At 50.6% G+C, this 25,347-nt stretch overlaps 1 protein-coding gene across 1 annotated transcript in view; it reads right to left on the bottom strand.

The window, feature by feature from the left end:
* Nucleotides 1-7,946: 7,946 nt before the first annotated feature.
* Nucleotides 7,947-25,347, bottom strand: part of ap3b1a (adaptor related protein complex 3 subunit beta 1a) — a 42,718-nt gene continuing 25,317 nt past the window's right edge. Inside the window, exons 23-27 of the mRNA XM_067258377.1 lie at nt 17,810-18,035; nt 16,044-16,128; nt 14,992-15,089; nt 14,705-14,843; nt 7,947-8,145 (exon numbers count right to left, since the gene is read on the bottom strand). Coding sequence (XP_067114478.1) covers nt 7,992-8,145; nt 14,705-14,843; nt 14,992-15,089; nt 16,044-16,128; nt 17,810-18,035 — 702 coding nt within the window. The 3' untranslated portion in view covers nt 7,947-7,991. The remainder of the gene's footprint in view (nt 8,146-14,704; nt 14,844-14,991; nt 15,090-16,043; nt 16,129-17,809; nt 18,036-25,347) is intronic.

Here is a 25,347-nt window from a genome sequence, read left to right on the forward strand (position 1 = left end):
TATTTGTTTCAAACGTCTGTTTCTTCAGCCAATGTGGTCTCATGCTATCTGCGTTTCAGTGAGGGTCTATGACTATGACAACGTTGGAAAACAATAGGGGAAAATTAGAGGCAAGATTACAACTATTACCGCCTAATCCTCGATGTTATGACACATCTGTCATTAGCCATTATACGCGGTATCTCCCCAAGTGCCCAGGGTTCCTTTCAAATGTTAACCGGCATGTTCTTGATCCCGTTAGAGTGTTAATTGCCTGAATGCAGTCCATTTATCTAATCCCCGAGTTTCGCCACTGCCCTCCAGTAGCCTACTTTAATTCTCTCAACGGAGTGGATTTGGTGAAGTGCTACACATAATCTCTATTCAAATATTTCCATATGACAACTGCTTACAGACCACTCCAATTAAATGCCAGTCACTTTCTATTTGAGCCGGTCAATGGAGAGCGCGCCCGGTGCGTGGGCCAAACAATGGGATTTAAGCGTTTCATTCCCCCAAACCTCCCTCGACCTACCCACAGCCGCCAACGAGACCCTCTAAATCTAAGGCGGGATCTCGAGGGATTAGATGTTGAAATTGGGAGGAATATTGGGGTGGCAAAACTGCCCTTTTTTTCTTTTTCTTTCCACAAAAGTGCCTCCCCGTGCGTGCACATCACCGTGGAAATGAGATGCGCATTTAAATCTGAGAGCTGGTCCACCGCCTGTGGCCATAGCAGGAGAACCTGCCCACCCGGCCCAACGGTTAATTAATTGGACTTCGATGCTGCGCGAGGAGGAGCGGGTGGGTTTGATACGACTACATCTGTGGTTTCTAGCAGAATCATTCAGTCCCCCCGCGAGCAAGGGAGGCTTTTAAATAGGAAATTAGCATTCAGATGAGAGCGCATGCATGGGAGACACGGGAGGCCTCGCGCCTGAAAGGGAGGGAAGTATATTAATGACTCTTTGCAAACTCCTGTGACATAATTTCAACCCTGTGTGCTAAAAAGGGTCTCAGAGAGACAGCGCTAGGCCCTCTGGGTAGTTGGTCCCCTACTGAATCAGTTTAAGTTTACTTACAAATAAGAAATTTGTAAAACATAGATCTATAACTGGTCTGTGCTAAATGGTGAGTGGCTGGGCATGGGTGTCTTAACAATGGTCCTGTTTTCATTCCGCTAAACATTTTAAATGTGAAAACCATTTGTTTTCATAACTCTACAGAACTAAGAAAATACACTTGCTTTACTAATGTGGACATTTGTTGATCAAAATGAATGTACTATCTACATTGAACCCCCCAAATATTTAGGAATAACCTGTAGGCCCTTCAAACACATTAGAGGAGGTGTAAACATGGCTATTTAGTTAATAGTATAATATGATGATTAAAGAACATTTACCTCTCCTAGGGTGAGAATGAAAGCATCATGTAATTAACAGTAACCTCTGATTTGAACTTTTTCATACCACCCATACACATAAACACACACTTGCAAACACACACACACACACACACACACACACACACAGAATTGTAGTACCGTGTTATTTCGGGTCAGAGCACTTAATTATTTCATATGCCTTTCCCAACCCTAATTGTCAGGCATTGAGTCCTTTAATTCAAAAGCAACATAGCAGAGCAACCTAAATAGATATTGCTTGGTTTTCATTCAGTCCGCTATGGCTTTCACAGTCAAGAGTGGAAGGCGGGCGATGTGGATGCAAAGAGCTCGTAGGCAAGAACCAGCACTCCACTCTGGTGTGCTTTATTGTGTGGGCGCTGTGAAATACATGTCTTCATTAAGGGAGCCTGGAAAGAGGCGAGGGGCTTTTGTGTGTGTGAATCACGGAGGTTTATGTGTCTTTTGTGCCACTAATACTCCACTATGTCAGGCCGAGTCTGTTTTAGTGCAAGCCTTTATGGGCCCAAATTGCTCCTGAATAGGATAGTCAAGCACTTTAACTGCACTCACCTTCGTCTAACCCCTTTTAACTTATTACCTTACATTAACTGATTTTAACCTGTCAACCTCCTAGCTCCTCGATTGCAAATAAATTACAGTTGTGGATATAAAGTGTGTGTGTAGGTAGGCGCAAAATGTGTTTACCTCGGCTTGAGTCAACACACTCAAGCTTTTTACCTCCACGCGCCTGTTAATGAAGCCAATCTCCATTCTGACTGCGCGCGATCACTCTTTAATGCACTTGAGTGATTTTTAAAGTGCAATCAAATGCTAATTAAGGACTGGTGGGTTTTCTTACTGTGTGATCATAAAGGCTGTTTTCTTTGTGGATTCACATAAAAAGCAAAGGGCAGAAACACAGACACGGGAGGGAGACTACATGCACCTGCAGGCCTCAGAGCGAAGCATGTTTCTTTAAGGGCAATGCAGAGATGGAGAGGAGGTGGGGGGGGGGGGGGGGTGCAAGAACACTAGAGGCCTCCTTGGTTGGATGAAGGAGTCCTGAAGGTCTTCCACTCGACTCTAGTTGCTGTGCAAGTTGTTTTTTTTGCCGATCGCTTCCTAAACTCTCATTCCCCTCTTTAATGCTAACTCTGGTTTCCACTGCTTTCATATTTCAAGTGCGTCTGCGCGTGTGTGCGCGCGTGTGCACTGGCGAAGCCCGCGTTATCCGAGCACGCACAGGCGTGATATGCAACATTCCAACAAATTTCCCCCCTCGTTTCAACAGGGCTCGTCTGCTCCATCATGGTAGATAAATGAAGGAAACTGAAAAGAAAAGTGAAAAATCAAATCAGCCGAGCTGAATGTGTCTGTCCTCCTAATGAGCCGCTGATTGAACATTTCAGAGGGGGAACATGCAGTCATTAGTCTCCACGCTTCAGAGCAGCATTTAAAAGAAACTACACTGAAGAAAAAAAATCTAATTACAATAAAGGAGACATACAATAGCTGTGAAGCATCAATTTAAGTCTAATCACCACAATTACTGTTCCCATGGGCCTGCTTGTATTAGACGGGGATTGTTTTGGGGGAAAGAAAATTGTATTTGGTAGGAGTATGGCATTCCTTTCACCAGAATACTTCTTGCACTTTATATTGTAATGTTTTCGTTGCTGTTCCACTCCACATCACAAATGAACAGAATCGAACGTTTAAGTTTTCTGATTTGGACATCGCGAGACATTGACCGACAGCTTGGAGAAATGTTGGGACACCTTTTTTATGTTTTTGATTCGCTATCAGATCGGACGGTGAATCATTCTGGAAAGAGAACGAGTGTAACAAACGACAAAGAGTACGCTCACAAACGACATAGAGACAGACCCTATTTGTTTCATTTGCTTAATAAATGTTTCGATGGAGAGATTGTGGATGAGGAGAGATGAAGACAACTGAAGTTAAGAGCTGAATGTATGAAGAGTGAACAGAGTGTGGTCCAGTTCATCTACCAGTTCATCTCTGCAGACTAAAAACATTGGGTGGAAGGGCCTTCCCATGGCTGCTCCCAAACTGTGGAACTCACTAACTGTTTCCATCAGAAATGCTCCTTTTGCTTGGCCATTTTAAGAAGCTTAAAACCCACCTTTTAAACAGGTGTTTCTGAAACAACATCCTGGACACCAAGAAGGACCCCAGAACCAGTAGCCTAGACTAGTTTCCGTAGACTAGCGTGCTAGCATGTCTGTAGTGTGTGGACTAGCATCCTTAGACTAGCGTGCTAGCATGTCTGTAGTGTGTGGACTAGCATCCTTAGACTAGCGTGCTAGCATGTCTGTAGTGTGTGGACTAGCATCCTTAGACTAGCATGCTAGCATGTCTGTAGTCTGTGGACTAGCGTCTGTAGACTAGCATGCTAGCATGTCTGTAGTGTGTGGACTAGCATCCGTAGACTAGCATGCTAACATGTCTGTAGTGTGTGGACTAGCATCCTTAGACTAGCATGCTAGCATGTCTGTAGTCTGTGGACTAGCGTCCGTAGACTATCATGCTAGCATGTCTGTAGTCTGTGGACTAGCGTCCGTAGACTAGCATGCAAAGCAATTATTTTGTTATTTGTTATTAAACAGGCTGTGAGAGCTTTCAAATACACTGGTGAAGGTTATATTGTAATCTAACTTTACAGTGTGGTGGGGGCGTGTGTGTACGTGTGGGTGTGTGTGTCCTTGTGAGAGGAGCAGAGGGATGGTCAGACTGGCTAATGAGAAGTTGCTCTCAGTGGTCAGGTCAGACAGGCGTTTCCTTAACTTGGACCCTCTCCCTCCCCCCTTCCATCCCTCCCCTCTGCCCCTCTCTCCCCCCTCCATCCCTCCCCTCTGCCCCTCTCTCCCCCCCTCCATCCCTCCCTTCTGCCCCTCTCTCCCCCCTTCCATCCCTCCCTTCTGCCCCTCTCTCCTCTCTATCCCTCTCTCCACCCCTCTCTGACAGACACCATGAAAAGCCCAAATTAACAGGCCCATCATGTCGCCATGCTGTTGCCCTGAGAGAGAGAGCACAAAATCAAGCTGTCACTGGCATTGGGGGGGAGGGGAGGGTGAGGAGGAGGGGTGAGGAGGAGGGGTGAGGAGAGGCAGAGGCAGAGGGAGGGACTGAAGGGGGGAGGGGGGGGGAGCAGCCCCCTGTTCCCTCATTCCCTCCCCTCAGCCTATTATAGCAGGTGCCAACCTGGGAGATGGATCACACACACACCAGGAGAGGGCCAACACGGCACAGAAACACCTACAAGCAGTGTGTGTGTGTGTGTGTGTGTGTGTGTGTGTGTGTGTGTGTGCGTGTGTGTGTGTGTTAATGCAGTTTGTGTGTAATGGTTGGGAGTTGTGTACTGTCTCGAAATAGCCTCTTACTGTAATATAGCGATTAATTTATATAATTGTTTCTATAGCAACTGTCACAGTGTATGAGTATATGCGGTTAGAATGGGCAAATTCCATTAACATTGATATTGTCTGTACATACTACTTTGTGTACAATCACAATCAATTTCCTTTAATTTTGTTTATTTGCCTACATGTACAAGTTCCCTAGCCTACCTGTCTGGTTTTGTTAAAGGCATATATTAAGACATACCAGAATTCTGAAATGTGTTGATTCCCTACTATGTATAATTTCTCTTTAAATTCATTAGGTGAATGATAAAGCCTAACTCTTAGCAGTTTCGTTGGTGATTTGATCACAGTCACGAGGTGGAATAATTGAATGTCAGAAAAAAACAAAAAAAACAATTGAACTGTCTCAAGCACGCCAGTTATCATGCATCAATTCTATTCTCTATATTAAAGATATTGGGTATTAACTTACATGATATACTCACTAGCTTCAACCCTTTCCTTATCCATCCCCCCATATTATCACTGGTTTTAACGTTAACTACCATTTCACAAAAGGTACAATCTGTCTGCTGTTGACAGACAGTGACATGGATCTAATGGAATGGGGACCCTCTCATTTAGACAGTCTCACTTAGTAAAACAGTTCTTACACATGATGCTCATTTGTTCTCTGTTGCTTTTAATTACAATTTAATCTGAAATTAACCAAAGGCAAACTTGATTGTTTTCCCTCCTTGTTTTATTTCAGCTTTTGCCCATTAAAAGGCAAACAGTGTCAACTTGAACTCGGAAGCAAATCGTCTTTAAGGGTAAATCCAACAGCCGGGGCTCCAGGGAGCGTACATCTCGACGGACGAGTTCAGATCGGTATCAAAAGTTAAATGCGTCCAAAGCTCTGGAAGGAAGATTTAAACTGATTCACATAGGAGGCACCTTTGAGAAGAAAAAAAACAACAACAAACATCCAAGAGACCCATGGGGCTTCCTCAGCAGAGCACCTGCTGTGGCCTAATGGTGTGTTTACAGGACTGGGAGACATGACTTAGGGCTGCCTGTGGAAGAGTTTGCAGCATCTTACATCTCCTTCCACGCCGTCTGCGATAAGTGTCAGCATCGTATCATTTACCCTCTAAAAGTGACATAAAAATGCCACAGGCAATGTGAAAGCCCCAGATTTATACATGTGTGTGGTTGTGTGTGTTTGCGAAGACAGCAGCTTTAAGTAATGGCGGTAGCAGGTCTGAAGAGCCTTTGCCATAATGGCAGATCAAGCCCATTTCTCATCGCCAGCTACGGAAGCAGAACTGAAGTGTGGGTTTGTGTGTGTGTGTGTGCAAAGCTGTGAGGCACTAACGCCGTCTCTCCTACAGGAGACGTTGGCTGTAGCCAAGCAGGCTGCCTCTGTAGCTCTGCGAGTGGACGAACCGTTTCCCTCCAATTATGTTCCCACTGAGGGCGATGGCATTAAGACAGTAGCGTTGGAAATCTGGCATCCCATAATACTCAAAATGCCAGACTCCTGCCTTTCCTGGATTGTGCATGTGTCCTTACTGTGTTCAGGCAGGGAGGAGGACAGAAAAAACTGAAAAGGTTTTCTTGTGTATAATGGCGTAGAGGAAACTGGAGTATGTATATTGGAGTGTGTGTGTGTATGGCAGGCTTGCAGTGCGCGCATGTGTGCTGTGAGTGTGTGTGTGTGTGTGTGTATGTGTGTGTGTGTAACGTGAACAGCTGGCTGAGGGAATGGGTACAGAGGGAGAGGTGATGGATGCGAGTGGAGCTTCTGTGACAGATGAGCAAACAGGTGTTCACTGTAGCCCTCAGAGAGACGCTATTTATGAGCCGGAAAAGACAGGCAGACACACGGCACCCTGCGACGGCAGAGCGCCCGGCCCCACCCTTCCCCACCCTACCCCTACCCACCCTACCCAGCACTGAACAGACCAGCATTCCCCCAGACGGTTTTAACTAACTCTAAACAATTCCGAACATCATTCAACATTATCGTACGTCGCATCGAACATCACGACTGTTGTGGACCCTAGGCTGCCCAACACCAGTCCTGAGGGACTGGACTCGGCGTTCACGGAAATAAACGAATTGTAATACACAAACGCATTTCGTTTTATCCGGTTGTTCTGGCTGAAGCTGCTGTTTTCAGTCGTTTGTGACTCGTCCAGAGTGAATTTGGTTTCCACTCGCCTCTTTACACCTTCACACCCATTTAAGATTCATCATTATCACGTTCAAAAATTCCTCATTTGGATCAGTTTGCAATAAATTCCGTTTTTATTTTCACCAAAAAGTTATACAAGACCTCAATGATTGATAACCATCATATTTTTTTGCCTAAAACACAAAACAACTCCCCGTTTTTCACATGAAGAAAGGCACTTTGTGTGGCTGCGTTGGAGCGGAGGATGAGACGAAAGAGGCAGTGACAAAGGTTTATGAAACACAATGATGAACCGTATGTGTGGAACATGTGGTGTACTGCTGTAAAAATTTGGCATGAAAAGAAAAAAACCTACAAAAAAACTTGATAACAAGTTGTCAACACCATTTAAATAGTGGCTAGGAAAATGCTAGTTCCTTAACCTGGTTCTTAAACACATTCTTACCCAATCTGAAGAATCCTTAGCAAAGACATGTCGTTTAAAGTAGACAGTAAAAAAAGAAAAGAAAGGATCTCAAAATACACAAATATGATATGCTAGACTGGCTCTTCTTCATTGAGGACATGAAGTCTGGAGTCTATGCATGCAAAAATCCCACAAGTTTAACCCACAAGTTTGACCTCATGTTTGCCCTCATGTTTGCCCCAGGAACACAGGTGCCAACGCACACATTCAGAAGCAGACATTTACTAGTCTCAATCCTTCCAGACTCTGGTTCTGCTTCTCTACCTGTGTGTGTGTGTGTATAACTGTATGTCCAGTGATGTGGTTGACCATCTCTCCCTCCCCCCCCTCTCTCTCCCCCCTCCCCCCCCCCCTCTCTCTCCCCCCTCCCTCCCTCTCTCTTGCCCCCCCCTTCCTTCCCTCCCTCTCTCTTGCCCCCCTCTCCCCCCCCCCTCCCTCTCTCTCCCCCCCCCCCTCCCTCCCTCCCTCTCTCTCTCCCCCCCCCCTCCCTCCCTCCCTCTCTCTCCCCCCCCCCCCTCCCTCCCTCCGTCCCCCTGAGTCGGTGGTGCTGGAGGACTGGAGGCAGGGGGCGCTCTAGGGCTGAGACAGGGCCTGCGTGAGGTCCCGGAGCAGCATGGAGCCCATGACGCTCTTCTCTGTGTTGACGGTGAGCAGGGCAGTGCACGGCTCCTTCACCTCCACAGCCACCAGCACCAGGGCTCCACTGCTGGCCGTCTTCCCCGCAAACCTGGGGAGAAAACGCAGGTCAGCTCTGGGAACGCCACCGCGCACACACAACACACACACACCTCAGAGCTGGTCACTGCTGCAGGAGAAGTACCTGGAAGATACTTTTTTGTTTTGCTTCGTTGGGGCAGTTTGGAAGTGAAGTGTGACGAGGAAGAGAGAGGGGACAGAGAGAGCGGAGAGAGAGGGGAAAGAGAGAGGGGAGAGAGAGGGGACAGAGAGGGGACAGAGAGGGGACAGAGAGGGGTGAGAGAGAGGGGAGAGAGAGGGGAGAGAGAAAGAGAAACCCGAACCCAGGCTGCTGCGCTACGGCCTCCGCTAAGCTACCAAGCTGCCCTCATGGAAGACACTTTCTCGAGTCAATGGCAGCAACGGATATATATATATATACATATGTACATTTAAAAAAAACACAACATGATTAGTTCTTCACTGACATCAAGTTCACGGACACAATGCTGAACTATAACTCGGCTGCACGCGATGCAAAATCAATGCGGTTCGTTGAACAAAGACTTACCTTTCTTCCACACACCCCTCCCTCCCTCATAAATCCCTCACGAAGGGAACAGCGAAACACCACAAATCCTCTAATTACCCCATATTAGCATTGTGCGTCTGAATGTGTGTGTGAGAGGGAGAGAGAGAGAGGGGGTGTTAAAAGGAGAGACTGGCTGCCAGTCTATTATCCCAGCTGACTAAAAAGCCATTAGAAAAGGAGACACGCCCCCCCTCCTGTCAATCACAAAGCATTCAGCCTAGGTTTCTCAGAATGACTGAGAATGTGTGTGTGTGTGTGTGTGTAGGAGCCTAGGGACCAGCAGAGGGCCCCCACCCCCCCCTCTCCCTCCCACCCGTCACCCTGGGGACACTGGGCGAATTCTCAACGCGTCGTTTCCTAGGATACCATCCCTACAGACCGGGGCGTGGGGGGGGGCAAAACGAGGCGCACATGGTCCCCATTGAGGGTGCTAACAAGAGGCAGGCCGAGTTCCTGACCCAGGGTGACCCTCCTTCAGGGTGACAGTCCTGGGCTGGGGCCCCCTCTGGCCCTGCGCTCCTGCACAGGCCCCCACGTGGCTGCCTTCCCGGCCATCTGCCTCCATTTAGCACTACATCCCCGGAACAAAGACCCCCAGTGGCCCCCTGCTTAGGCCTGACAAACAGCCCACAAAAGAGGACCCATTTAGGGCTGCCGTGAGCTGCAGAGGAGCCCCAGAAGCCCGGCTCTGGACAGGCCCTGTCACACAGCGCCGGGACACGACAGCCACGGCCACCAATTAGCACGCACACACACACACACACACATTAGGGGTCTGGGAGAGGGACTCTAGGAGGGAGACACACACACACATTAAACACACACACACGGACGGACGTAAGGGTGTGTGCATGCACGTCCAAACACAGTCTGTCTGGGCGTCTCTCAGGGGAGCTGCTAAATTACCATCAACAAAGGACAGGGAGTGGATCAGGGAGCTCTCAGGGAGGAGAGAGGGAGTCCTCCTTAGACTTAATTAAAATATTAGCCACTTCAGCAGGAAACGAAACCCATTGAGAAGAGGTGTAATATCTCCCCCCCCGCCCCTCTGTCCCTCTGTTCTAACCCCCCCCACCCCCCCGTCGCCCTTTAATATTTCAACACGTCTGTGTCCCTGTTTTAACGCTGGGCCTTTAAGGCTCGTCTAGTGAGTCTTAACTTCTTGACGCGCTCGACGAACACCATCGCCAACAACGACGGCACTAATCCCGCAAAAAAACGCGAATGCTTGAGTTGCACGTCCACTTGACGCAGAGCAGTTTCCTTTCATCCCCACACGTGAACCCGGCCTGCTGACGCGCCTGTCTGTGTTGTGCTGGTCTTCCTCTGCACCTCCGGAGGCGTCTGTCTGCTCCCTGTGGCTCTGCTAATGGATTTAGGATATAAATCTATCATTTACTCAAGTCAGTTAACACTGCCCCCGCTGCAGCTTTCACTCTCCCTCTGGAGACACGCGGCTCTCTGACGCTTCAGGCCTTTGTGTGTGTTTGTGTGAGTGAGTGAGTGTGTGTGTTTGTCTGCACGAGAGAGAGAGAGAGAGAGAGGGTGTTTTATCAGTGTCTGATGATTGATTTACACGTATGATTCTTTCTACTTCATTTGCATGTTTGAGCTCAGGTTTTTTTTGGGGTTTGCTTCGAAAGCCTCTTAAGACAGACGGACACACGCGTGAGTGCTGGAGCACGTGCACACACGCACACACACGTGCACACACACGCGCACACACACAGAAATTAGACACTGTGTTAGGTCCCTGACAAACATCCGTTTAAACCTCCGCCCCTCCCCTCGTCCCCCAACGCCAAGCACACAAAAAACACGCCTAACATCCTCCGGCTCCCCCCCCTCCCTCCATCTCACACACACACACACACACAACACCTGACCGGCGGAGGTGAGAGAAGGGGGGGCCGCCTAAAACAGATCATTGGTATTCCTCAGACACTTCTCACATGCGGGGTTAAACACTGGATTAATTGCGGCGTATGGAAAGAAAAGCTAAGCATAACCCTGGACTTAGAACGGCAGGATTGGCTTCGATCCGCAGCCCGGCGGTTAAGCATCGCTCTCCAATTATCTGGGATTCTCCTCAGCGGGAAGAGCTGGCGTGCGTGCGCGCGCGCTTTTGAGTGTGTGCCATCTGCCCCCCCCCCCCTCAACATGCCACACCCAGAGTGTGTGTTTGTGTGTGTTAAATCCTTTTGGACTGGAGTGTCCTTCAGCTGGGTGGTCAGCCAGACCAGGCCAGACCCAGGCAGATGGCCAGTACTATTAAGCCCCATTAGAAGCGAGACCACTCCACGGAGCACAGCCACGCTAACGCCACTGGTGACCACCACACAGGAGACAGAGAGAGCCAGAGGACAAACCAGGAGAGGGAGCGACAGAACTGACAAGGACAACCGGAGAGAGAGAGAGAGACAGAGGAAGACAGAGAGGAGAGTGAGAGAATGTGAAAGAGACAGAGAGAGGGAAAGACAGAGGGTTAGGAGAGTGAGAGAAAAGAGAGGGAAAGAGAGTGTATGTGTGAGAGAAAGAAAGACAAAGAGAGAGAGAGAGATGGAGTGAGAGAGAGATATAGATGGAGTGAGAGAGAGAGAGAGAGAGAGAGAGAGAGAGAGAGAGAGAGAGAGAGAGAGAGAGAGAGAGAGAGAGAGAGAGAGAGAGAAAGAGAGAGAAATAGATGGACTGAGAGTAAGTGATAGATGGGGATTGGGGACAGATTGCTGAAGATCCCTAAAATGCTCCTGGTCCACAGACACGAAACACACTAACAACAGCTGAACAACAGGGGTCAGGAGAGAGGATGGGAGAGGAGAAGAGGCTGTGTTTGAGTCCCTGGATCGAGTCTAACCTGGGGATCCACCACTGGAATAATGATGATGACCGGCAGTTAGAGAAATGTCCACATTATACAGCTACCATTACTATTATCATATATAACAGTCATTACCACTGCCAGGAGGCAGGTAATGACAATATGAAACACTGCTAAACCTTTCATGAAAACCAGATGGAAAATCTATTCCTGTCTAACTAAGAACAATATAAACAAGATATTAACAGAAGGATATAATTACGTTCGTTTGTAAAGTCGTGAGTCAAAGAGAATAAAATATTTTATAATTCAAGGAGTGTACCATCCCAAAAAAATGCCTGACCAGCTACTTTTGCAATGCATACAAATTTGAGCAAATCTCCTTTCAAACAGACTGCAAAATAAAGTAGATTTATTCTATTCCCCCTGTTTAGAGACTGCAAAATAAAGTAGATTTATTCTATTCCCCCTGTTTAGACATAAACAAGAACAGCTTTTTCTACATTTGCTTTTCTGCTTGATTTATTGCCAGCCTGCTTTCCAGCAATCAATTTCAGGGTTTTTTCTGAGGTATTTTTTCCCTGGGTTGTGGGGTGGATGCAGTTAAGGAAAAGCAGTGCTGCACCCTGGTGGCTGAACGTGGTATTGCAGGACAGAACACGAGGCCGGTGCTTTGTTTGTTAGACGAGAATTCACAGGAGCACATCCCCAGTCCGATACAGTCACACAGGAGCCTAAGGTACTGTATACAGCTGGGCAGGAAACCAATAACCCAGCTATGGAACCCATCCTGTGAGATGGGCCGAATACAGAAGCTTACGATTATCCATCAACAAGTTCATTCCAGACCATTATTTCTACGGCAAGCCCAATCTTGACGGCTCCAGGAGAGGGCCCTCTTGGGCGAGCAGGTACCCAGGCCAGGAAGCCCACTCCCTGAGGACTAGGGAAGGAGAGGAAGGGGGCTGGGGGGGTCGAGGTCACCTCCATCACATCACACTAATGCTGAGAGACCTCCACGATGAGCTCTCAGCATGTGTATCCGATCAGATCGATCGCTCTCCCCCGAGTGTGTGTGTGTGAGAGAGTGCAGACACAACACCTTGGTGCTGTGTGCGAGGAACACATCAATATAACACTGTCGGTGAGATCACACCCAAAACACAATCCCACACCCTCACACATCCTGATAACTAATAATATCAGCCCTGTCGGAGAGCATGGTAGGAAAAGAGGAGAGGAGGAGAGAAGACGAGGAGGAGGAGAGAAGAGGAGATAAGGAGAGCAGGAGGAGGAGGAGAGAAGAGGAGGAGAGCAGGAGGAGGAGGAGAGCAGGAGGAAGAGGAGAGCAGGAGGAGAGAAGAGGAGGAGAGAAGAGGAGAGGAGGAGAGCAGGAGGAGAGAAGAGGAGGAGGAGGAGAGAAGAGGAGGAGGAGGAGAGGAGGAGAGCAGGAGGAGGAGGAGAGCAGGAGGAGAGAAGAGGAGGAGGAGGAGAGTGGGAGGAGAGCGGGAGGAGGAGGAGAGCAGGAGGAGGAGAGCAGGAGGAGGAGAGCAGGAGGAGGAGAGCGGGAGGAGGAGAGCGGGAGGAGGAGAGCAGGAGGAGGAGAACAGGAGGAGGAGAGCGGGAGGAGGAGGAGAGCATGAGGAGGAGGAGAGCATGAGGAGGAGGAGAGCAGGAGGAGGAGAGCGGGAGGAGGAGGAGAGCAGGAGGAGGAGAGCAGGAGGAGGAGAGCAGGAGGAGGAGAGCAGGAGGAGAGCGGGGGAGGAGGTGGACGAACCGAGTGAGAGCGGGGGAGGAGGTGGACGAACCGAGTGAGTATCTTTCCTTGGTGAATCACGTGGGAGCAACAGACACTTCTACCCAGGTTCGTGGTGTGAACACAAGCGGCTGGCTAAAACGAATGAGGACGTAAACGGCAGCTCAGCATCCCTGCTGGTGGGCAGCTGGATCTGGGGAGGCCAGGCTGGTGCCAGACCTGTGGCTGAGGCCACCTGACACCTGTGGCCCCTGGAGGAGGGGGGGGGTGGGGCACAGCGAGACTGTCTGGAGAGCCAGGGTGGGCCTGTGTGTCATGTGACCGGTGGGCCTACTCAGCTGGGTAGGTGGCAGCGTGTTGTTCAGGGTGCCTGGGGTCCAGCCCACAGAAGGAGAGAAGGAACAAAGGAAGCAAGAAAGTGAGGAAGGCAGGAAAGAAGACAGAAGGAAAGAAGTAGAAAACAGCTGGAAAGGAAGAAAGCAACTTGGAAATCTTCCAGACCAGAGAGAGAGAGAGAGAGAGAGAGGAAGCTGAGGACGTTGTGGGAAGGAGTGTGTCATCAGTGGGGACTGGACAGGAGAGGCTGGCTTCCTCACCACCAGAGATTGATAGCAGGGAGTCACTGGTCCTATTGGTTATTCCAAATGAAGTATGGGCTTATTGGAGCCAAGCCTCTCCCTACCGGCTCACATTGATTTCCACTCACTCTCTCGGCTCTCGGTGCCCTTGCGCTGGTGTCTCCTTCTCCCTCCCCTCCCTCCCCTCCCTCCCCCATCTCCCATTCTTTTATCATTTCCATATTCCCTTCCCTGTTTGCTAATCGAAAGTGTGCAAAGAGGGACATGGCAAGGGTAAGAGGAGACAAAGGATGATGAGGAGGAGATGCATGGAGAGAAGGACAGGGTAGGAAATGAGGGAAGGGGGGGTGGGACGGAGAGGAAGTGATGGAGACAGCGCGAGGGAGAGACACGAACGGGAGGGGGGGGAGGGATGGGGGGTGGAGGAAAGCAAGAATGAAAGAGAGACGGAGCAGGAAACAGAGGGAGAGAGGGAGGTGTAATTATCCATCAGGTGTTCCTGTGTGCGTGACAGAGGAGGAAGCTCATTAGCACACACTGTGTACACCAATTACACGGCCAGCCTTCTCAGGGCATTCCCCCTGGCATGTCTGTCTCAGGCAGGGACTCTGCACATCTCACACACACACACACACACACACACACACACACACACACACACACACACACACACACACACACACACACACACACACACACACACGACAGGGACAAAGACACACACACACGACAGGGACACACACACACAGGACAAAGACACACACGGAGCATCACAGGCATCAACACACTCAGACACACACACACACACACACACACGGTTTACGTTGGGACTGTTTCAGAGTGTGTAGGTAGGAACAGGCATCTCACCGGAAGAAGTTGTCCTGACCAGATGGAACCACGCCCACGTTGGCCACAGAGGCTACCTGCTTGCTGATTGGCTGGCTGGCGGTGTTCTCTGCTGCCATGGTGATGGTTGCCGAGCTCTCGTTCATACCCAACAGTTTACCTGATTGGATGCACAGCGTTAACCTACTCCGTCTACGAACAGATACGTATCTGGAATCGGCTGTACAACCTGCCACTTGCGTTCAGGCAATTCCCACACATCCGTCCTCTAACACAGCCTAGAAGCAGGAAGAGAAGCAAGGTCTGACCCTGCTCGATGCGGAAGTCCTGCTCGGTCATGGTGACGGGCAGGAACAGCTCCCCCACAGCAGGCTGCACAGACACGCTGAACTGGTCCTCCTTGGTGCTGAGGGAGGAAACACAAACGCCTTCAGGACAGAACACATCCAGTTCACAGACCCGCATCTCGTGGACGCGACAAACTGGCCCTCCTTGGTGCTGAGGGACAAGAACCGAAACGTCCCAACGCCTTCGAATACACACAACCACCTGACAGAGCGGCTTGTCGCTAATAGCCGTCGCGGTCACGTGACTACGGAAGCTTCCGGACCGGGCGAGGAGAGGAGCTGTTGCACCAGCGGCCCCAGCCGGAACACAGAGAACCTAATCAAACTAAGTGTTCAAGCAAACTTTCCTCATTAGAGCAAGAAGTGGCATGAAAGTGCTTGTGCTTGTGCGTGTGTGTGAGGGGCTCGTGTTTGTGTGCACATTCAATGCTTCTCTTCTGATTGCCATGCAAAAACACACCCGGTGATTGGCATATGGGTCTGGATTGATTCCTCCCTGTCCCAAACGGCTTTTTTTCTCCTGATAACAGTATTGATTGGCGGAGCAGCGGTGCCAATGGCGTTGAGCGGTTGTGATGTGGGCGGGCCTGATTACCGGGGGGGGGGGGGGGGGGTAATTGTTATCCCAGAGAACCAGGATCAATGGGAGCTGACGTCCCACCTGGGAGGCGGACGAGCCAAATCAGAGAAGAAGAACAGATGGAGACATGGGGTGGAGAGAGAGAGAGAGAGAGAGAGAGAGAGAGAGAGAGAGAGTGTGAGCTTTGGTGAGGGAGATGTGAGGATGAGTGGAGGGAGGGAGAGAGTATTCTGTCAAATTGCACACATTACATGGTTTTCTTTTTGGAATGTTTTCTATGTAAACTGTACATTTTTTATAATTCATATACAGCCTTACAAGAGCGTAGTTTGTGGTAGGGACAACGATGTTTCAATATGATTCAATATATGAAAATGTGCTTGAGGAGAAGGAAGTGTGTGTGTGTGTGTGTGCGTGAGAGGAGGCGTCTCACCACAGCAGGAAGTTGGCGGCTTGCGTGGAGTCGCTGAAGTCGATGCCCATGGAGACGGTAACCGAGGCCTCCGGCTCCAGTCGTTCTGAGGAGAGGAGAGGATGGATGAGTGACAAGGGCAGAGTGGAAAGGGAGGGGGGAGGGGGGGGCACAGGGAAAGAGGTAGTGGTGGGGAGGAGGGGGGGGGGGGGTGCATCAGAGTGGAACAGACAGGCTCGCACGCACACCACTTGTGTTTTCTCCTTCACAAAGCAAGGCCACCGCGTGTGAGAAATCCATCTTTCAATCTCACCCTCATCTCCATCTCACCAGAGAACACACACGCGAAGCACTCGCACATCTCCCAAACAAAAAGGCTTGTCAACGGAAATGTCACACCCCACCCCCCACCCACCCCGACCAAAAAGAGTCAAAGACCGAGAATGAAAGAGAGAGAGACAGAAAAAGAGAGAGAGAGGGACACAACACAGGACGGAAAAGCAACTGAAGAGAGTGACGGAGGAAGCGAGGGAAGGGGGAGACGGGACGAAAACATCTTCCACGCTTCCCTGGCCAGGCTAGGATTCTCTCTCTCTCTCTATCTGTCTCTCTAAGACCGTCAGGCAGAGAGACAGACACACAGAGAGAGAGAGACAGAGAGAGACAGCTAGAGAGACAGAGAACCCGTGGCTCCACAGCCACGCCACAGGAAACAGAGCAGTCACAACAACAGACCAGGCTGGACTCTTGTCTGAGGAGTTCTTTTTCGCTCCTCGCGCCTGGTGAGAGAAGCAGGCCTTGTGTGTGTGTGTATATCGATGTGTAACTGTGTGTGCACGTGTATAGCTGTGTGTGTGTGTGTTAAACTGTGTACTATCTCCATAGCGACACTACAAACTGTACGAAGGGAGCTCAGCAATTAGCTGACTGACTTTGACCTAAGGCCCAGTAGCAGTAGGTTCTGCTCAAGACAAGCATGTGCCCATCATCTCCCTCCCTTCCTCTCTCTCTCCCTCTCTCTCCTCGGTCTCTATAGGCCAACCCTAGCCACCCTCTCACATTAGCCAAGCTCAATCGATCCCAATTACCCACTGTTTGGATGCCTGAGTTCCTTCAATGCCTAATCAATCCACCGCAATTGACGTTTTTTAACATGCTTGAGCGCTCACCAGTCTTTTCATGTTTTTTGTTTTTTTCCCCCTCTCCTTTCCTCCCCCCCCCCCCCTCTCCCTCTCTCCGGGTGGTGTATGCATGCGTCTTAATGGGTGATGATAGCGATTCATAAAGAGTCGATCTCGGCGATGGACGTGCGGCGGGTTGTCCTGACTCCTGACCGACGAGGCCGAACTGGGTGTTTATCTGGATGATTATTGGCCATCTGAGGATTTTTCGGTCAGATCTGGATGGTCAGATTGTGTTCAGGCTCTCAGGTCGTTCGTGCCCATGATCGTCGAGCAGCTGGGCCACGGCAACCAGGGAAAAACTCTGACCACAGCTAATGGCGGACGGAAGGAAACTGTTCTTTACGTATTCACTCTATTCTATGGTTCCACGGTGTCGAAACAGACAGATGTGAGGTCACTAAGGGGAGTCAGGTGGCTGAGTGGTTAGAGAATCGGGCTAGTAATCAGAAGGTCACTGGTTCGAGTCCCGGTCGTGCAAATGAGGTTGTGTCCTTGGGGCAAGGCACATCACCCTACTTGCCTCGGGGGGGAATGTCCCTGTACTTACTGTAAGTCGCTCTGGATAAGAGCGTCTGCTAAATGACTAAATGTAAATGTACTAACCTATGGTGTTGAAACAGTGGATGTCGAGTCCGGCAGGGCTCTTGTCTATGTGGATGTGGTCCAGGGGCTGGTCGGAGCCGTTGGTGAGGCTGATCTGGACAGCCACCATGCTGGGCTGGGCCAGGCAGGTCTGCCTGGGGAAGTGGTACTGGGCCGACAGCCCCTTCCCTGTCATCTTGTGGAGCAGGCTGTGGCTCTTCACGTCCAGGAAGGCCGGGGAGCTCACCTGCAGGCACACATCGAGGACACGGTTAGACGGAGACAACCGACAGGAACCGGAGCTTGTGGTGGTGGGTTTGCCTGGATACACGGGAAGGATATTCTGTCAACGAGGCCACGACGCACGAAACCCAAACTGACCCACGAAACCACCTGTTAGAGCTCAGAGAGTAAGAGGCTATCAACACATTAACAGGAAAGAGCTCTGGAAAACAGGACGGTGTACAAAAGCACAAAAGCTACAGAACACCGTGGGCAATTTCGAAACGAAACCAGCACAAAAGGGGCCGCGGAAGAAGAAAATACATGAATAAACGCGTGCGCGGAGAACCCAAAGACAAACAAACCTCCGTGCTAATGCATCGCTGCGTAGAGAGGAGCGAACAGCGCGAGTACACAGAACTACACTTTAATCATTTCAACCCGAGTTGAAAACTACGGCTGCCTTCATTAGCATAAAGTCTATTCACTGCCGTGCCTCCCGTCCAAGCGGGGGATGGGGGGCGGGGGGGGAATGGGGGTTGCTTAATAACTTTGGCGTCGTCGCTTCCTTCATTAACATGAACTCCCGCAGCCTGGGCGAAGGGCCCGTTTCAGCCAATCAGGCGGGTTAGGAGGGAGCGGGGCTTTCGACGCACAGGCCTAAAGCAGGAACGAATAAAAACAAGGTCTAATGAGAGGACAAACTCAAGAGGCAATATGGGCCAAGACAGCCATTCAGGGCTCTATTAGAGCGGCTTTTACCTTTTCAGGGGCAGGAAATTGAATTACCATAGTCGGTAGAAGGAGGATGAAAAGCAGAGAGGGCAGAGATGTTGTGGGTTTAAGTAGAGTGTTTGCCTAGGTTTTCTTTGCCTGGGCTGCATTAGCGCTGGCCTCTCTCCTCCTGTTGATGAACGGGCCTTCATCCTTCGCTGGCTCTCAGCTCGCCCACTTGACAGAGGCAAAGGCCCACGCTCTCGTCTTAGGTGGATACATTAGGCTTCCAAAACATCAGACAAACATGACAATGCGCGTTTTTTTGATTTTGTGCGTTCGAAAACAGTCGTTGGAATAACAAAGTTGGCGTCGGTCAAACCATTTCAAAGGATTTGGATGTGATTAAGGATGAGGGGCTTTTTGCATCGTTGGTTTCATGAACCATGCATTTTCGATTTTTTTTTTTTTACTCAGGAGTTATTATCATCTTATTGGAAACTGAGTTTATATTTACTAACCCTAACCCTGTTAGGTAGTAGTTACGACAATCTGGCCTAAGAATGTAAATGAACAAACAACACAAAAAGAGACAACTGTGAAACAAAGAAGTCTCCATCATACTGGCACCCACCAATCAGAGGTCTAGAAACTGTCAACATTTACATTTAGTCATTTAGCAGACGCTCTTATCCAGAGCGACTTACAGTAAGTACAGGGACATTCCCCCGAGGCAAGTAGGGTGAAGTGCCTTGCCCAAGGACACAACGTCAGTTGGCATGACCGGGAATCGAACTGGCAACCTTCGGATTACTAGTCCGACTCCCTCACCGCTCAGCCACCTGACTCCCATACCGTCGAACCAGTTTGAAACGAGGCTGTCCCTGAGGGGTTCACCAGGTAAGAACACGCACCACGCAGGCCCGAGGCCTAACCGCAGGAGCCCGGGTTCGATTCCAGCACCGGGTCATTTGCGGCATTTCTCATTCTCTCCCCCCCCCCCCCCCACTGCCTGTCCTCTCTGTTAAACACTTTCAAATAAAAGCAGAAAAATGCCCCCTAAGAGATATCTTAACGACAACAAAAAAAGTTTCGAAGCTTAATCAATCCTTATCAAGATTAACAATGTGACGGCTGTCCAAACACGGGAAACATGATATAAATATCGCACATCACGTATATCATGGCCTCCCCCTTCAGGATACTTAGCACCTTGGAGTCTAAAACATATGTCTCCCACAGACACGCACACACAGCACCCTGGTGCAAATGAGGAGCAACGAGAAAACGCAAAAACCAGGTATTAGCACCTTCCCAAAACAGATTCTCTCTGGAGACAGTCAGGGCACGATTCATCTCCTGCAGACATGTGGCAAGATGGAGAGATAAAAGAGGTGCGATGGAGAGAGAGAGAGAGAGAGACGGTGGGAGATTGAGGGAGAGGTGTGAGAAATCTAGCGAGGGAAAACGGCAAACGACAACAAATACCACGGAAACCGCTCCAGAGAGAGTGCACGGTGAAGTGACAAAGTGGGCGGTGTTAATGTTCTTTAAACATGCAACTTCTGCCGGGAACACGCCTGGGCCGACACCAGCGTGCGCACACGCATGTACACGCTCCGCTGGCGTGCTCGCGCGGCAAACAAAGGCGCCCGCGGTGCGTGCGGTGGGCGTGGCTCGAGGGCTCCGGAACAGGTGAGAGAGACGGGAGGAGGCGTGCTCTGAGGACGGTCACGGCGTGTCGGAGCGTGGAGAATGTGATTGAAATACAACAGGGAGCTGAGAAGATTGAACTCCACAGTGTTTTTCTCTGGTGTGTGTGTTGGTGTGTGTGTGTTGGTGTGTGTGTGTTGGTGTGTGTCAGTGAGTGAGATGCTGAAGCTAGTTTGATAGCATTGAACGCTAAGTGATTCAACACTGTTGTGCACCGGGAAGACAACAACAGGATTGCGGCCAGGCACCCCCCTCCCTCCCACCCCTCCCTCAACTAACATGTAGTTCTTCCACACTCAAAAAGACCTGGATTCCAATGAGGGTGAGACTCTGAACGGACTACAGGAAGACAGGCAGACCACACCACCAGGGCCATCTCCTTATCTCCCTGACAGGACAGCAAAGTGTGTCGTCGCGTACCGAGGGAGGAGGAGGGTAGGGAGGGGGGGGGGGGGTCAAACAAACATTTGCCGGCGCGCTGTCACGCTGCGGCGCCCTCACCCTCGCCCGTCACGCCGCCGCCGCCCGGGGAAATTTATCGGGCCACTTTTGGACGTGTCAGAGCAGTCGGTGTCGATAAAGCTGGCCGTAATGTCTGCTGCCCCTTCACAGGCCAGATTTACCTCCCTGACAGTCACATCCTGCCAGCACGCTCAAGGTCCTGTCTGCCCCAAGCACACAGAGAGAGAGAGAGAGAGAGGGGGAGAGAGAGAGGGAGAGAGAGTGAGTGAAGGAGAGAGGGAAGTAGAGAGAGAGGGAAGGAGAGAGAGAGGGGGGCCGGAGGGAGGAGAGGACAGAAAGAGGGAGGACAGGATTGTGCTTCAAAACCCTTATCATCACCAATTTGACATGGCAGACAGTAAAAACTAGACACACACAGGAGTACACACACACACACACACCAATGATATTATAGACGCACACTCCTCCCTGGACACACACGAGAGCACACAGACACAAAGGAGCTTACACACACACAAACACACACACACACACAGAGGTTATGGACAAACCACACACACCTCCTGGTGTGTCCACTGTCGAACCAGGACGCATCCTCAAGATCCCAAGAGTAAATAAGAAGGGATGAGGAGGGGGGGGTAACCTTGACTCCCACGTCTCACACACACACACACAAACCCCCATGGAGGGCTCCTTTTCTTCTTTTTTTTTTGTCTTTCGTCGCCTCCCTCTCTCCGGCCTGGACCGGAGAGGGGGGGGAGGGGGGAGGACACGACAACGAGGCAGGAAGTTGATTGAGAGGCTCTATTATGTATCAACTTAAAGGAAGCCATGGTGATGGATGACACAAACGGCAGTCACCTTCAGATCCCGGACGCCCCCCTCGCTCCCAGAATCCTCTCTGGCAAATGACCTGAAAATCCCGCTGACATATTCAAAGGGCTAACCAGCGCCGGGCAGTCTGGCATAAGGGAGGCCAATCTGAGACGGCAGGGGCGCGGGCCGTACAGAGACGTATGGGAATGTATTGAAAATCCATTTCTGTTTTTCTGACATTGGCTGCTTGTTACTCTGGAGAGAGCTTTTCATTATGTTAGCAAAATTGTTCATGAGAGAGAGAGAGAGTGATAGAGATTGAGAGAGGAGGGAGAGAGAGATAGAGAAGGAGAGAGAGAGGGAGAGAGATAGAGAGACATGTGTCCGGGTGTAATTGTTCCCTTCAGCCAGGAGATGACAATTAATGGAGGCCATCATAAGACCTTGACTGTAAATGAAATTAAAGAAATGTCAGCGAAGTCTCACCTGAAACCACTCGCAGCTAACACAAGGACATAGGCAGAGGTTGGCTAATTTCAGCCAATTTGTCACCAAATTAGATTTCTAAGAATATGATTAATCTTGGTATGCTGTGAAATAATGATGGCAGCTGAAGGGTCTGCGAGTATAAATAATATCTAGGAGAGTGTCATAGCGTAGCATCTATGGGCCCAATGCTGTTACAGCTGACAGCTTCCTGTTGGTAGTCATGGATATCGCAGGAAAATAAAAATGGGCGCAATTGGAAACCGTCCCATTGGAGTTTCAGATTCTAACCTGACTGTTTGAATGAATGCAACACGATATTCCTTCCATCTCTGTAGCCCATACACCCCCCCCCCCTCACACACACACACACACACACACACACACCCCACACAGACACTAACTTAACTACTTGACCCCCTGCGTGGTACGTCCAGGCTGGTTCCGTCAGGGCGTTCCTGCACGTGTGATTGACAGCTGGAGGTGGGGGCTAACATCCCCCCCCCTCCCTCCCTCCTTGAGTCCTGCTGCTGGTTCATAATTAGGCCCGAACCTGCGCGCCCACTACGGGGGGAGGTCAGAGGGGTGAGGGGGGCTAGGAAGGGGCGGAGGGCGAGGCGGCGCCCGCCTGATGGGCACCAAATGAACAAATTATGATGGCCCCCTCTGGGTGTGATGGGGTCAAACGCCCAGCGCCCCTCCGCTGACAGTTCAATTTCCCCCCAACGCGGCCCCATTCGCCAGACGCTAATTATGAATGAAAAGTTATCAGCTTTGCCTGCCCTCCTCCACCCCCCCCTCCTCTCTCTTGCCCCCCAATACAGGCGGATGGCGGATAGAAAGGGTGTGTGTGTGTGTGTGTGGAGAGGGAGGGGTGGGGGGATTTAAGAGGCATTTGTGAGAGATCCTAATGTCAAAATGTTATTAGAGAGAGCGGGAACACGCAGGGTCTGGGGAGAGGAGGAGGAGGAGGAGGAGGAGGAGGGGAAGGAGGAGGAGGAGGAGGGGAGGAGGAGGAGGAGGAGGGGAGGAGGAGGAGGGGAGGAGGAGGAGGGGAGGAGGAGGAGGGGAGGAGGGGAGGAGGAGGAGGAGGGGGAGGAGGAGGAGGGGAGGAGGGGAGGAGGAGGAGGGGAGGAGGGGGTCAAAGACAGTGACCAGGGTTAATCTAAATGCCTTTGATAACCATGCAGTAATTCTCTAAAAGGGCCCGAGCGCTCAGCTGAAACACACTCGCCGCCTCTCTGGGCGGATTGGAGAGAAATAGAAATGACACTGGGGCCAGCGTGTGTGTGTGTGAGAGAGTGTGTGTGTGTGTGTGCGAGAAAGACTGTTTCACTGGGTGTGTCTATCAATGCGTGTGTGTGTGCGTGCGTGCAAAAAGAGATAGGGTGGTGTGAGGTTATTTACCCCTGTCTATGAATCCCAATGCCCATCATGTATTTATGCATCGAATTGACTTTAAATCAGATGCTGATGTGCAAACAGTTCCCCGTTCTAATCTGCATTTCTATTCCGCATTACTCCCTGGCCTTCACCTGAGGAGGGGAAACTGGCTAAGAGGATCCAGTCTGCATAAACACGGCCCTGAGAGGGGCTGTCAATCACCAGGACAGACCCACAGACAGGCAGACAGACACACACAGACAGGCAGACGGACACACACAGACAGACAGGCAGACGGACACACACAGACAGGCAGACGGACACACAGACAGACAGGCAGACGGACACACACAGACAGACAGACAGGCAGACGGACACACACAGACAGGCAGACGGACACACAGACAGACAGGCAGACGGACACACACAGACAAACAGGCAGACGGACACACACAGACAGACAGGCAGACGGACACACACAGACAGTCAGACGGACACACACAGACAGGCAGGAGTGAAGGGCCAGGCCTGGAATACAGAAGTCTGATCAGGCCTCCAGTCAAGACCGGCCCAGACAGCTGATGATAACACAGACTCTGTACGTTTCAGCCAGGGTTTGGAAGGACTCTCCCATGAGGGCTTCTTCTCCTGTACAGGCAGTTAGCTAGGCTGCCACATCAGAGCTAGCTACTGTACAAACATGTGGATAACACACTGAGGCGGTGGTGGAGCTTTGGAACTGGAAGCGGAACACTCTAGAAACTGATTCTAGGGAAACATACTAACTAACTGGTGGAGCTATGAATTGTAAACAGTATGTTATTACTGGTAACATGTTAACATGTGGCCATACTGAGGGAGAAGAGGAGGATGTATCAGGCCAGAACTGAGACAGCAGACATTATGGCTGAAGAATACAAAACACACTAACACACACACACACACACGCGCTGACACACACGCTGACACACACACACACAGGGGAGAGAAAAGAGCCGTCACACCAGGAAAGGTCAACCATCAGATACACAGTGTAGGAAGACACCACCAGGGACAGGACATCTGACAGAGAGAAATGAAAGTAGAGAGGGAGAGAGGGAGGGAGGGAGGACGAAAAAAAGGAAAGACAAGAGCGAGCATTTCTCACAGTCTCTAGCTGTAAAAAATGAAGGGTTGTAAGGGAGGAGAGGCAGGGAAAGAGAGAGAGAGGAGAGAAAGAGAGATGGGGGGGGGGGTGAGACAGAGAGGGCAGCAAGATGATGGGGGCTGGTTATAAATACGGGGAGGATGTAAAGGTCAATAACCAGGAACACAGCCATACTGGGGACAGAGGCTCGTCGGGGAGTCAGGTGGCTGAGCGGTTAGGGAAGTGGGCTAGTAATCTGAAGGTTGCCGGTTTGATTCCCGTTCGTGCAAAACGACGTGTCCTTGGGCAAGGCACTTCACCCTACTTGCCTCGGGGGAATGTCCCTGTACTTACTGTAAGTCGCTCTGGATAAGAGCGTCTGCCAAATGACTAAATGTAAAATGTAAATGTTTGAACCAACACGCTAGACGCGGCTCTCCGCTCTATCAGTGCCTCACTCACACGCGCTCACACACACACACGCGCTCACACACACACACGCGCTCACACACACACGCGCTCACACACACACGCGCTCACACACACACGCGCTCACACACACGCGCTCACACACACACGCGCACACACACACACGCTCACACACGCGCTCACACACACGCGCTCACACACACGCGCT

Source organism: Osmerus mordax, chromosome 20, assembly GCF_038355195.1.
Source record: "Osmerus mordax isolate fOsmMor3 chromosome 20, fOsmMor3.pri, whole genome shotgun sequence".
In the NCBI taxonomy this organism is placed as follows: Eukaryota; Metazoa; Chordata; class Actinopteri; order Osmeriformes; family Osmeridae; genus Osmerus; species Osmerus mordax.